The sequence below is a fragment of the Myotis myotis genome, unplaced genomic scaffold (genome assembly GCF_014108235.1).
Source record: "Myotis myotis isolate mMyoMyo1 unplaced genomic scaffold, mMyoMyo1.p scaffold_m19_p_11, whole genome shotgun sequence".
Taxonomy (NCBI): Eukaryota; Metazoa; Chordata; class Mammalia; order Chiroptera; family Vespertilionidae; genus Myotis; species Myotis myotis.
In genome coordinates this window covers 40,268,091-40,282,278 of record NW_023416315.1, presented here as the reverse complement: position 1 = coordinate 40,282,278, position 14,188 = coordinate 40,268,091, and the positions used below count along the sequence as shown (strand labels likewise).

General features: G+C 37.3%; 1 protein-coding gene across 3 annotated transcripts in view; it reads left to right on the top strand.

Moving 5' to 3' along the window:
• Positions 1-14,188, top strand: part of CFAP69 (cilia and flagella associated protein 69) — a 62,162-nt gene that overhangs the window by 32,677 nt on the left and 15,297 nt on the right. For all 3 annotated transcript variants that reach the window (XM_036328260.1, XM_036328259.1, XM_036328261.1), the window contains 4 exons: positions 2,295-2,459; positions 8,199-8,317; positions 10,119-10,237; positions 12,900-12,981. In XM_036328260.1, coding sequence (XP_036184153.1) covers positions 2,295-2,459; positions 8,199-8,317; positions 10,119-10,237; positions 12,900-12,981 — 485 coding nt within the window. The remainder of the gene's footprint in view (positions 1-2,294; positions 2,460-8,198; positions 8,318-10,118; positions 10,238-12,899; positions 12,982-14,188) is intronic.

The window sequence follows — 14,188 nt, the reverse complement described above, 5'->3', positions numbered from 1 at the left end:
AGAAACATCGATGAGAAAGAAACATCGATCAGCCGCCTCCTGCACATCTCCTACTGGAGATGTGCTCGCAACCCAGGTACATGCCCTTGACCGGAATCGAACCTGGGTCCTTTCAGTCCACAGGCCGACGCTCTATCCACTGAGCCAAACCGGTTTGGCTATAATCTGATTTAAAGATTTGAATTATTAGGCCTGTCCAACAAGTATGCTAAGTCATGCAATATTTTAATTATTCATTTAACAAGTATTTATTGAATGCCTACTAGGTACCAGATACCATTTTAGCTGCTAAAGATATATTTATGCTTAAAATAAATAAAACCTCTACCTTGAGCTTAAAATCCAGATCTCTAGTCAGATGTAATGATTCCATATGTGGTCTACCAAATTAGCAGGGCCCCAATTTGTTGAATATTTTATTTCAATTCTCATAATTCTTAGAAAGGAAATTAGACATATATTCATTTTGAAAACAATTTATAAAGAAGATACTATATTATTTTCTGGAAGTAATTTTGCTCTAGAAATAATTTTGTATGGAGCATTCTCATTAGATCAGTAATTATCACCCATTTATCCATGAGAGAGGGAAAAAATTATAGTTTCTTTTTTGTTCTCTAGTTTTTAATATGCTAAGTTACTGAATTTAGTCTTGTTAAATAAAATAATTCAACTCTTCTGTCTATCCTTTATGTTTACAGAAGACTATATCATTATGACATTATTTATGTTGACAAAAGAATGTAGGACAATAGAGGAAGTCCTGCCTCCCAAGAGGAAGACTGACAGCTCACAGTCATGGGTACATGCTATGTTGGAGGCCTTACGCACTTACAAGTATTAATTCGTTTTGTCCTCCCAGAAAATGTAGGACTCATAGGTACTAGTACTATTCCAGTTTAGCAGATGTGTAGCAACGAATCAGAGAAACCAAATAATTGTTTCTGGCCACACAGTGAGTGGCAGAGCCAAGATTTAATGCAGGCCGTCCAGCTCCAGAACCCACACTTTTAACCAATGCACAATAATCAGAAGAGTATTCTGAACTTGCTGATAGCTTTAAACATAAGGCTGCTTCTAAAAGAACCTTTTGAAGGATGCATATTATAAAGAAGGAAGGAAGACTTGCCTTGCTATTTATCAAGACCTACCATAAAACTATAGCAATTAAAATTGTGTGGTACTAGACCAGGAATAGACCAACGGGAGGTTGGCTTTCTCAGAGATGACACTGCCAATCACAGGGAGAAGGATGGTGCTGGGGCAGTTAGCCCTCCATGAGGAAAAGTAAAAATTAGATCCTTTCACCATGTTAAAAAAAATAAATTACAAAAAGAATTAAAGCCCTAAATATGAGAAGTTAAACTGTAAAAATCTTAGGAGAAAACCTGGGAAAATACCTTTATGATAACAGAGTAGAAAAGACTCTGGAAAACCAGAAGAGATTAAACTATTATACAGAAGAAGACTGACACATAAAATGTCTATGACAAATCAGGGAGCAACCTACAAATGAGAAAAGACATTTACCACCCCTGTGACTAATAAAGGGTTAGAGCCCCGGTTCATGAAGAACTCCTACATATCAAAAAGAAAATAACTCAGTGGAGAAATAAAGCATAGAGACTGTCAGGTGACAGAGAAAATGTCAAATTTAAAAAAAAAAAACTTCACACCCACAAAAACACACTAAAAGACACTTAATCCCATAGGTAATCAGAGAAATGCAAATTAATATAATAATGAATTACCACTTCACATTTAACAGATTGGGAAGAATCTATTAATCTTATACATTACATCTGTATAACCACTTTAGGGAACAATTTCGAAGCTTCAGTAAAATTCAGTGTAGGGATGCTCCACATGACAAAACTCTTCTCAGTTGGAGTAAGAGGACATGAACCAGAATATTCATTTTAGCAATTTGTACCAGTGAATTGAAAAACTGTGATTTATTTATAAAATGAATGCTGAAAGCAATTAAAATGAATAATCTAGACCTACTTTTGACACTTTGAAGAATTTCTAAAACAATGTTTGTTGGGTAACAGAAGCAAGTTACAAAAGATACAATATAATACATTTGAAAAAAATTTTAAAGCACATATTTCTATTCTGGGACCAGGAGGGAGAGGAGAGGGAAGGCATACTGTTTATTTCTATAAACAGGATAACAAAATTTTTAACATCTGTTTGAACTTAAAGATGTCTAATATGTTGTTTGATTTATTTGAAAAGTTTCACGTTTTAAATTTCTTGATGTAAAGTGAATCATTAGTATTTCTCCACAGAATACTTCTTCAGTCATGGTAACAGTTTCCATGGCACAGGCGGCCGTGGCAACAAGTTTGCCCACTTGCGTTACACTTTAAGACTCCTGAGAGCGATGATCTATCTTGAGGATGAGACTGTGAATCAGGATCTTTGCGAAAAGGGGACGATTCAGCAACTCATAGGTAAACAGAACATGCTCGTGACTGATGGAAATAGCATATTTACAAATTAGAGGTTTTGTTTAAAATGTTTTCTTACAAATTTATTTTGCTTTTATAGTGGAGAAACGCCTGAATGTTTTCTTGATTTTTTGTTTCATATTGTTGCTATACATTAGTTTCTTTACTGAAACATCATGCTTACTCATGCTTTAAACATTTTTCTCAGTTCAGATACCATTTCATTTACAATTATCTTTATTTTTGAAATGGGCCATTGTTGTATTTCATTCTTCTGGTAATTAGATTACCATTTTCTGGCCAAGCCTTTTGGAGTCATTTTAAAAGAGGTGATAACATTACATTTTCCAGTGCATCTGGTATACCAGAACACCGATACATGCAGAAATGTACATTGGAGATTCTTTTCTGATATGAAATATCAGGGTACTAAAGGCTCGGTGCACGAAATTCGTGCACAGGGCGAGAGAGGTGTTTCTCTGCCCAGCCTGCACCCTCTCCAATATGGGACCCCTTGGGTCAATATGTCTGACTCCCCACACAGGGATTGGGCCTAAACCGGCAGTTGGGCATCCTTCTCACAACCCGGGACCACTGGCTCCTAACAGTTCACCTGCCTGCTAGCCTGATTGCCCTCTAATCACTCCCCTGCCGGCCTGATTGCCCCCTAACCACTCCCTTGCCAGCCTGATTGACGCTTAACTGCTCCCCTGCTGGCCTGATGGCCCCCAACTGCCCTCCTCTGCCGGCCTGATCTCCCACAACTGCCCTTCCCTACCGTGACCCGCCTCCTCTGCTGGGACCCACATCCTCCATGCGAGGCAGCGGAGATGCCGGGGCCAGCCTCCTCCACCCCACGTGGAGCTGTGGGACCCCCAGACATCACTACATGGAGCAGCCGCTGGGCCCCGCCTCCGCTGTGCACGTGACCATCTTGTGGCGATGTTAGGGCGTGATGCGTGAGGGCGTGACACCACCTAGGCTATTATTAGTAGAGATTCTTGATTTCCAACTTGTGTAAATTCAGCACTCCTAAAGAACATCTTTTTACTTTTTGTTAAATAAGATATAGTCTGCCAGCCCTACTTTTCCTGACTTTGAAAAGTAAGAGAGAGGGAAAAAAAAAAAAGTAAGAGCTATTTTGGTTGTATTCATATTCAGTGATTGCCTCATGAGTAAGTGATATAATTTCCTGGATGTTGATTAATTTCAAACGCCCATTCAAAAAACTCTCCTGCCTGTTAAGTTCAAGTGCCTACCCTCCCATCATTAGTGGAGTGGGTGGTGCTCTCTAATAATACTAGTAGAAAAATAAGGGCATTGAAAGGGGGGCTAGACAAACACGTTCACCGTATGGATGAGTTTGCTTAGAATGACCAAACCTGAAAGGAGATTTCTCACTCCGTGCACATTCCATTGCACAGAAGCAAGTCTTAAGACCTCAGCCTAATTGGATGGGGCCCAGGAAACACAATTTTCCATCTGTCCAGGAAGAAGTCTTCATCTTCTCTGGGTGGGAAGGGGTAGGGAAATGGGAAAACAAACAGTAAGGCTTCTTTTCTTAGGGCCTTTTCCCTTTGGCTTGAAAGAAGCCTGATCTTTACCATGTGAGAGTTGGTAAAGGCAGGACCTTCTCTGACTCACTCTAGCAGAGGGCTCTGTAGTAGTAATGTGCCCCACACACAGTACCTGATTGTCAGTGTAGATGTTTACACACCTTTTGTGTAGGCACTGGGGTTACAGACAGGCACAGAGCAGGCCGATGGGGACCTGGCCCTTTATGAGAACAAAAGAAAAGGTGTATATAATAGAAAGATAGCACGTTACCATGCGCCATCACTAAGACTAATAAGAATACAATAAATACCATAGGAACTAAAGGTTTTTGGGTAGTTTCCAAGCCGAGCGAACTTTTTTGTTTTGTTTTGTTTTTTGTCTAGTTAACATTTATTGAGTGCTTATTATGCACAGGACACTGTTCTAAGTACTTTAAATACACAACCTCATTTAATCCTCATGATAATTCTTGGTGCAGGAACCTATTTTATAGATAAGAAAGTTAATAAACTTGCCAGAAGCTGTATATCAGGTGTTGAGGGGAGAGGGGAAATTACAAAGTAATTACTTGATGGGTAGATGAAACCTTTGCAAATTTGAGTCAGCTTGTGAATGGTTTTGAATATAATGCCAAGGGTATAATTACAGTGCAGAAAGGGTGCATATACTGAGTGCCAGGCATATGCCTAATCTTACAAATTCCCTATTTGATAAAAGCTATTAGCCACATTGTTACTAACAAAATAGACATTTTTATTATCCCTAAATCATGACAGTAAGTGGAAAAAGAGGGAAAGAAAGCAAAGCCTGAGTTCTTAACATGCTCTCTATCTACCACATATCCTCCTCCCACTCTTTCTTTATGACGATTATTTTTAATCCTCTTCTGATTTCTGATCCTCTGATAAAAGCTATTGGCCCTGATATACATGACAATACAAGCAATTTTATGTCCTTCATAGGGACAGATTATAAAAACAAGTTTTATGAAGAATTATTTTTCTCTCATTTTTTTTATCTTTACTATTCTTATTTTTAATTTAAAATGTTTAAATTGTAAAATACATATAATGTTAAATTTAACATCATCATTTTTAAGTGTGCAGTTCACTAGTGTTAAGTCCATTCATATTATTTTGCAACCAATCTCCAGAACTCTCTTGATCTTGTAAAACTGAAACTCTGTACCCATTAAGTAATAATTTGCTAGTCTCCCCAGCCCCTGGCATATACCATTCTACCTTCTGTGTCTTTGAATTCGACTTTCACTCATATTAGTGAAATAATACAGTATTTGTCTTTTTCTGACTGACATGCTTCACTTAGCATAATGACCTTAAGCTTCAGCCATGTTGTAGCATGTGTCAGAATTTCCTCCCTTTTATTTTATTAATTAAAAACTGTTGGTTTATAATAACAGAAATTTATTATCTTAAAATTCTATAGTCCAGAAGTCTAACTTACATCTTAACAGGCTAACATCAAGGTATTGGCAGGATAGTTTCTGTCTGGAGGAGAATCGTTCCCTTGCCTCCCCCAGCTTTCAGAGGCCACCCAATCCCATGGCTCATAGTCCCCTCCCTCCATCCTCCTCAAAGCCAGCAAGGCCAGTTGAGTTTTCCTCATCCGGCATCATGGGCACACTCAGAAAATACTCCCCTTTAAAGGATGAATGACATTCCATTGTAGGCATACGCTGCATTTCATTTATTCATCCATCTATCATTGGATTACTTCCACCTTTTGGCTGTTGTGAATAATGCTGTTATGAACGTGGGTCTACAGATATTTCTCTGAAACCCTGATTTAAATTATTTTGGATTTATACCCAGGAGTAGAATTACTGGATCATATGGAAATTATATTTTTAATTTTTTAAAAGAATTGCAATACTATTTTCTGTACTGGCTGCACCATTATACATTCCCACCAACAGTGCACAAGTTTTCCAGTTTTTCCACATCCTTTCCAATACTTGTTTTATAGTTGCCATCCTAAGTGGTGGGAGGTAGTTTCTCATTGTGGGTTTGATTTGCATTTCCTTAATGATTACTGATGTTGAGCTTCTTTTCATGAGATTGTTTCCATTTGTATATCTTCTTTGGAGAAATGTCTAGTTCTTTGCCAATTTTAAAATGAGTCGCTTATTTTGTTGTTGAGTTTTAGGAGTTTTATATATTCTGGATATTAACCCTGCATCCGATATATAATTTTTTTTTAATATATTTTATTGACTTTTTACAGAGAGGAAGGGAGAGAGATAGAGAGTTAGAAACATCGATGAGAGAGAAACATCGATCAGCTGCCTCCTGCACATCTCCTACTGGGGATGTGCCCGCAACCCAGGTACATGCCCTTGATCGGAATCGAACCCGGGACCCCTCAGTCCGCAGGCCAACACACTATCCACTGAGCCAAACCGGTTTCGGCATCCGATATATAATTTAAAAATATTTTCTCCCAATCCATTAGTTTCCCTTTCAGTCTGTATTGGTTTCAGGTGTACAGCATAGCAGTTCAACAATCATACTTCACAAAGTGTTCCCCCTGATATTTCCAGTACCCACCTGGCCCCATACATGGTTATTACAGTATTATTGACTATATTCCTTATGCTATACTTTACATCCCCATAACTATTTTATAACTACCAATTTGTTCTTCCTTTTTAAAAAATCTTTATTGTTGAAAGTATTCCAGATGTCCCCCTTTTCCCCCCATTGACCTCTTCTAGCCTGCCCCCAGCCCCCACCCCAGGCCTTCACCACAATTTGTACTTCTTAATCCCTTCACCTCTTCTGAGGGCTGGGCAATCTAACTAGGAACCTGTATTGAACTGGGGTATAGGGCTAGTTTCAAGAAAGTAAAAAATTTGAGCAGAGACATGGTGTTAAAATATGCAGGATGGCGTGTTCAGAGGTAGCTTAGTAGAGTCGGGGTTTTATGAAGACAAGTTTAATTGTCTGTCTAATCAGGGGCCAAGCTAGAAAGAGTTTTGAATAGGAGATGGTAGAGTTTGAACTCCATCCTCTTTAGGCATGAGAAGCCACTAGGGAAGTTATATGTATAATGCTGTTTTAGGAAGAGGAATCTACAAGAAATATATCAGATGATTTAGAATAGAACAAACAGAGGGTAAAGGCAGGGAATTAAAGGAAATATGGACAAAGTAATTCAGTGTTAATATAACATGTGGTTCAGACAGCAAGGAAAGTGACATGCCTGCACCCAGGTAGGAAGGAGAATGAGATAACCGAGAAGGGAAAAGCAGACCTCTGGGCAGCAGGCGTGGATTTCTAGAAGGTGCTCCTGATAAAGGCATATAGGCCTTACGTCCATGGCCGGCCTCCAGCACTGGGCCTCCAGCACGCTCACTAGTCTCCCTATGGGATGATCCCTCACCAGTAATTCATCCTCACAGGACCAAGAATCCTTCATTCAGAGCCAACTATGGAGATAGGCTGTGATTTCCATGGTCCTACTTTTAAACATAGCTCCACACCATCTGCTAATGCCAGTAACCCCTTTAACAGAGGAAAAAAATGACTTCTGCTTCTCTCAGAGCTTTAAGAAAAAAAAAAATTGAGGCAAAATTTTGTCATTGCATCAAAGTAAGTGGCTATTTTCAAGTCTTTTTAAAATTGTATTAGAAGCAAGAGAGAGATTTTAAAGGACATGAGAATACTGCTACCTAAAGTTGTTGAAGACTCCTTCACATAGACATAAGGAGAGGATGCAGAAAGAAGTAACAAAAGTAGAAATACTTACAGAAGTCTTCCACCTTTACTTAAAATTGACCCTATTAACCATGAGAAGAAGAGACGAGACAAGCAATTATCAGGCATTTTTGTCATATATTTGCAAAGGCACTCAATTCTACCTCATTAAACTGCATATTTTTAAATGTTTTTGTTTACTGAGCAAAATATTAGGTTGTTAGGGTGTTCTAATGACACTCCATTAATTCTGTACCAGAAATTCTATATAGATATACTGATTTATTGAGAGTTCAGTGAATCCACTTATTACCTGTCTACGTTTTCTAGGCAACTATGAAATGAAAATAGCCCCTTTTAAAATGATTTCTCTAGCTGAGATTTTATAAGAAAGGATTTCAAAGCAGTAATTGATTAAAATAAAAATATACTGTCCAATAACTTTGCATTCTTTAATTTTTTATATCAGGGATATTTAAATATACAATAAGCAAGATGAATGACAAGGAAGAGGCCATTCTTTTGGAAATTCAATCTGATATATTACTTATTTTATCTGCTCTTTGTGAAAATGATAATTCCAGGAAGGTATGTATGCCTGTGAATAAAAGTTTTGTTTAGACCTTCCAATCACTTAACAGTATGAGCTTTTTCTTATTAAGTGCCCATAAATGTTGGTGTTCTTTAATCATATGGGGATTTAATATTTTTTTATAATTATAGTACAATTATATCCAGTAAAGTGTATAGATCTTAAGTATATAGTTCAATAGATTTTGACAAATGTATACCTTCATTTAACCAAAAACCCCATTAAAATATAGAATATTGTTATCGCCCTATAAAATTCATTCATGTTCCTTAGCAACCATCCTCCCACTTGCCTCCAGGAAACCACTATTCTGATTTCTAACCCTATAGATTAGTTTTGCCTATTCTTTAATTTTATATTGATGGAATCATAGTATTTACTCTGTTTATATCAGGTTCCTGTCATCCAGCCATCATATTTCTGAAATATATCCATGTTGTTGCATGATCAGTATTGCTAATTATATTGATGAATAATATTTGATTATACAAATATACCAAAAATTTGCTTTTCCATCCCCCTATTAAAAAACATTTTGGTTGTTTCCATTTGGAACTATTAGATATGAAGCATCAATGAACATTATTGTACTAGTCTTTTGTGGACATGCTTTCATGACTCTTGGGTAAATATATAGTAGTGCAGTTGATGGATCATAAAGTAGATGTATGTTTTTAAGAAACTGGTAAACAGTTTTCCTAAGTGAATTGTACCAGTATAAATGCTGTTTGGAGTTTGAATCAGGTTCAAATCTAAAACTAAACGTTGGAAAAAGAGCTAATTCCCTTTGATTTTTTTTAACTCCATAGCAAACTCTGAGTCTCAAAAATTGAAAACTTAAAAAATGAGAGACAGAATTGGAAAGATGAAAATAAAAAATGTATAGCCCGGTTGGCATGGTTCAGTGGTTGAGCATCAACCTATAAACCAGGCAGTCACAGGTTTGATTCCCGGTCAGGGCACCTGCCTGGGTGGCAGGCTCAGTCCCCAGTAGGAAGTGTGTAGGAGGCAGCCAAAAAATGATTATCTCTCATAATTGATGTTTTCTATCTCTCTCTCCATCTCCCTTATGCTCTCTGAAATCAATAAAAAAATAAAAATAAATGTATGAAGTTTTCAATAGAGGGTTTTTAGAGAGAGAACAGGAACAGCAAATGCATCCTTAGCTCCAAGCTTTGCTGCACCTTCTCCTTATATTGCTACTCTGTTCCTGTATTTCTGGAAAAATACTCAGTCTTCCTTATTGGGAACTAGAACTGAACAACAAGGCAATGAGGAAGGTAATTGGTAGGGGATAAATATTAACTGATAATAATGTCATATAAACTATTAATGTTTTAACTGCCATTTATATATTTGTTTCTCTCTTGGGAGTGTTAGAAAATTTCCCATGGTAGAATTTTAGACTCTTCAATTACTTGTTGCTATATAGTATTCATCTGATATGATGATTGACTACATTCATTATATTGTGGAAGAAAATCATGGACAAGCCTTATGGTTTATTTTTCTTAAAGAGAGAGAAAGTGAAAAACACAAAGCATAAAGGAACATTAAGCTGGACTATTGACTGATGCCCTCTCTTAAATGATTAGCTTTACAATAGTTTGTCCTAAATTCCGGAGAACAAATAAGTACACATTCAGAAACAAACAAACAAACAAACAAAATGAATTAAAAGTACAATTTTCCTAACAATGTTGTATTTATCTGATAGAAAAAGTTTTAGGAGACAGGATTACATAGGAAAGAAAGGGATTATTTATTTATTTCAAGAAATAATTTTAAATCTCTTAGGAAATTTTTGGAACTGAAGGAGTGGATATAATTCTTCATGTAATAAAAACAGACCCCAAGAAGTTTCAGAGTGGATTAGGCTATACTGTACTTCTTTTTAGTACATTGGACAGCATTTGGTGAGTATTACTGTACCCACATTAGATGGAATCACAGTACAAGAAAGTTACCTCTATAGTCATGTGTGCCAATTTTCTTTCCTCAAAATCACACCAGAACCACATCTCTCAATGCCTTTTTCTTTTTAATGGTCCCAAAAACACACTTACCAGTGTCCTTTGGAAGGTAATCTTGTCTGTCACTCAATTCTTGTATCTAAACTTAAATTCTTGTTTTTGTGATTTGAACCCATTCCATTTTAGCCTGGTCTGGGAAAACACTAGCATCTATTAGTATTATTCTTATACTGGAAGACTGTTGAATTCCTCATTCATCTTTTCTTAAAGGAGTTAAAAACCAATTGACTATGTATTTCCTAACCAATATTGTTTCCCAAACTTTGCAGCATTTCTAAGGGTAAAAAATACCTCTTTTTTTAAGATTACTAGTAATTTACAAGACTTTGTCCTGGAGGAAATTACTTGAGTTTTATATATCATTAACACTTAATATATTTCTTTAGTTATATTTGGGTGGTATTCATGAAAGACACACTGCAACACATGTAAAAACAAAAACAAAACTGATAACTATAGATCAAATGAACCTAACAGATATATGCAGAACATTCCACCCAATAACAGCAGAATACATATTCTTTTTAAGTGCTATGATATTGTGATTTATAATAAAAAATATAGATTTGGTCCATTGCTAGTACTGAGTTCCTGAAACACTTGTAGTCAATAAGAGTAGTGGAAGATCTGTTGTTGTAATAATTGGTTTTTATTCTCAGTTCCTATAAAATCTCCAGAGTAATAAACACTTTGCTATTCATAACAAGTCCCTTTCAACCACAGCTGAGTTCATGTTAATAAGATGATTTTTGGAAATCCCCTAGACAGACACAGAATGGGGGCTGGTTTCCAGGGGAACCAATCATATAATTGATTAGAGAGTTGGAAATATCACCCCCACCCGCAACCTCCAGGGAGGGGAGAAAGGCTGGGGATTGAGTTTAGTCACTAATGGCCAGTGATTTAACCAGTTGTGTCTCCATGATGAAGCCTACATCAAAACCCTAAATATGAGGCTGAAAGAACTTGTAGCTTGTGAACACATGGAGGTTCTGAGAGGGCATGGAGATTCTCCCTACCTTGCCCTCTGTATTTCTTCCATCACTTTTATAACAAAACAGTAATCTAGTGAGTACAGCGTTTTCCTTAGTTCTGTGAGCCTCTTTAACAGATTTCCATCCCAAGGAGGGTGGCGTATTTAATATACAGCTGGTTGGTCAGAAACAACCTGGACTGGAATCCAAGGTGGGACCAGAGGCAGTACAGTCTTGTGGGACTGGGCCCAGTACCTCTGATTCTAATTCCAGGTAGATAGTGTCAGAATTGAATTGAATTGTAGGACACCCAGTTGGTATGGGGGGGAAAGTCCACATATTTGGTGGCCAAAAGTGAATTATTAAGAGTTGAGACAGAATTTTTTGTTTTTTGGTGTTTTTTAAAAAATGTATTTTATTGATTTTTTACAGAGAGGAAGGAAGAGGGATAGAGAGTTAGAAATATCGATGAGAGAGAAACATCGATGAGAGAGAAACATCGATCAGCTGCCTCCTGCACACCCCCTACTGGGGATGTGCCCGCAACCAAGGTATATGCCCTTGACCGGAATCGAACCTGAGACCCTTCAGTCCACAGGCTGATGCTCTATCCACTCAGCCAAACTGGTTAGGGCCAGAGTTTTTTTAATAAGCACACATGCAATATTCTCTAGACTAGATCACATGCCAGGTCACAAAACAAGTCTTAATAAATTTAAGAAGACAGAAATCATTCCAAATATATTTTCTGATCACAGTGAAATAAAACTAGAAATCAGTAGCAAAAGGAAATGAGGAAAACTCGTAGATGAATTCAAATTGAACATCAAACTCTTGAAATAATCATTGGATCAAAGACAAAAACAAAAAGGGAATTAGAAAATTTCTCAAAACAAGCTAAAATGAAAATACAACATACCAAAACTTATGTAGTACAGACAAAGCAGTAGTAAGAGAGAAGTTTACAATAACTTTCTACATTAAAAAGAAGAAAGAGCCTGGTCACTGTGGCTCAGTGGTTGAGCACCAAGCAGTTCAAGGTTTGATTCCTGGTCAGGGCACATGCCTGAGGTTGCGGGCTAGATCCCCAGTAGGGGGTGCGCAGGAGGCAGCCAATCAGTGATTCTCCCTCATCATTGATGTTTCTATCTCTCTCTCCCACTCCCTTCCTCTCTGAAATCAAGAAAAATATATTTATTTTTTTAAAAATTAAATGAGACATATCAACACTGTGAAAGAGATAATAAATGGATAAATTTTGAAGAAACAGTTGCTAGAGAAACCAGAGGAGACCTTTAAGAATAATTAATATCCATGAAAGCAAAGGAGCATATTGCATCTACAGAAAAGCCCATAGGCAATTATGAAAAATAATTAATTGATCTTGGTTTTAAAATAGTTGAAATTAAACTACACTGGCAACGTCTCTTCAAAGTTAAATTTTTAAGTAAAACTATTACTTGATTTTAGGAAATGAAAAGTACTTGGAAAAAAAATTTATAACAATAAACGGACAAATTGAGTTTAACAATAAATCCTTGTTCAATGAATAACTTCCTTTTTTATTTCAGGTGCTGCATCTTGGCTTGTTATCCCTTAGAGGATTACTTTCTTGAAAAGGAAGGCATTTTTCTCCTTTTGGATTTATTGGCAGTAAGTATGATTAAAACAGTTGTAAAACAAAACAAAACAAAACAAAAAGTCTTTATTAACCCTTCCCAAACTGAGTACCACAAAACATTATTTTGTAATTAAATGGGCCCCCAGAATATTTAAGTGTTTGTTTTGAGCAAAGTCCCCTTTGGAGATTTATATTCATTTGCATATTAAAGGCTCTGAAAATCACTCCAATGAAGAAATCAGTTTATTTAGGACAGTGTTCCTAAACCCATGGCAACAGAAAATTTGTTTTATGGGCTATTTTCCCCAACAATCTTTAAAGAAGCAGTATGTGAAGTGCTAGACTATCAAAACCTGTAATTGTTTAATAACTTCTAGCTTCATCTCTTGGTATTAAAAGTTAAGGGCCAATTAAAGAAAGGAGTAAAGATCAGCATTTTTAAAGAACTGTGTATAATGTGTAGGGAATGTGAAGAAGCTAGTGTGTCATGGAGCATTTTACAGAATAAGCAGGAGTGATCAACCTTCCAGGAAAGACAGTTGCCACTTAGCAGCTGTGAAGAAAGACAAGGACCCTCATGTATCCTCAAAGTAACCCCCCACTGGCCTCAGTTATGAGTGAGTTCACAGTCAAGATGATGTGGGGGTGGTGCCGGAAGCCGGTCCATCCTTGCTGCTTGACACAGTCGCTGCAGGAAAGAAACATCTGCACAGCATATGTTTCAAGGGACCTGGCGTATATAGCATACTGTTCTTAATATGTTTGCTCCCCTTAGCGCTGTGTGTTTTAACCAAGGTCACCTCTCCGAGAAAGGTTGTTTCCCCAGGTAGGAATTTCTCCCTGAAGTCAGGGAGGGGATGCCTCTCCTAGAAAGGTTGTTTCCCCAGGTAGGAATTTTTCCCTGAAGTCAGGGAGGGGATGAAACTCCTTAACTAAGTGCCAGGCGGGTAGTTAATCACTACAAACAATCATGCTTAAGCTACATAATCTTTACTCCCTGGAATGGAGATAAGAAACGCCCTAACCTTTGTAATAGAAATTGACAGGATTAAAATCAACTGGTATAAATACGAATGTAACAAGACAATAAACAGCAGAATTTCGCTGGAGATTCAGACCAGAACTTGGCTGGAGATCCTGGCTGGAGATCCTGGCTAGGCTGCTGATCAACTGAACACTGTCTCCGTGTCCTTCCTTCTTCGCCGACTCCGTCTACACCTTTGGGGACCCCTGGACCCG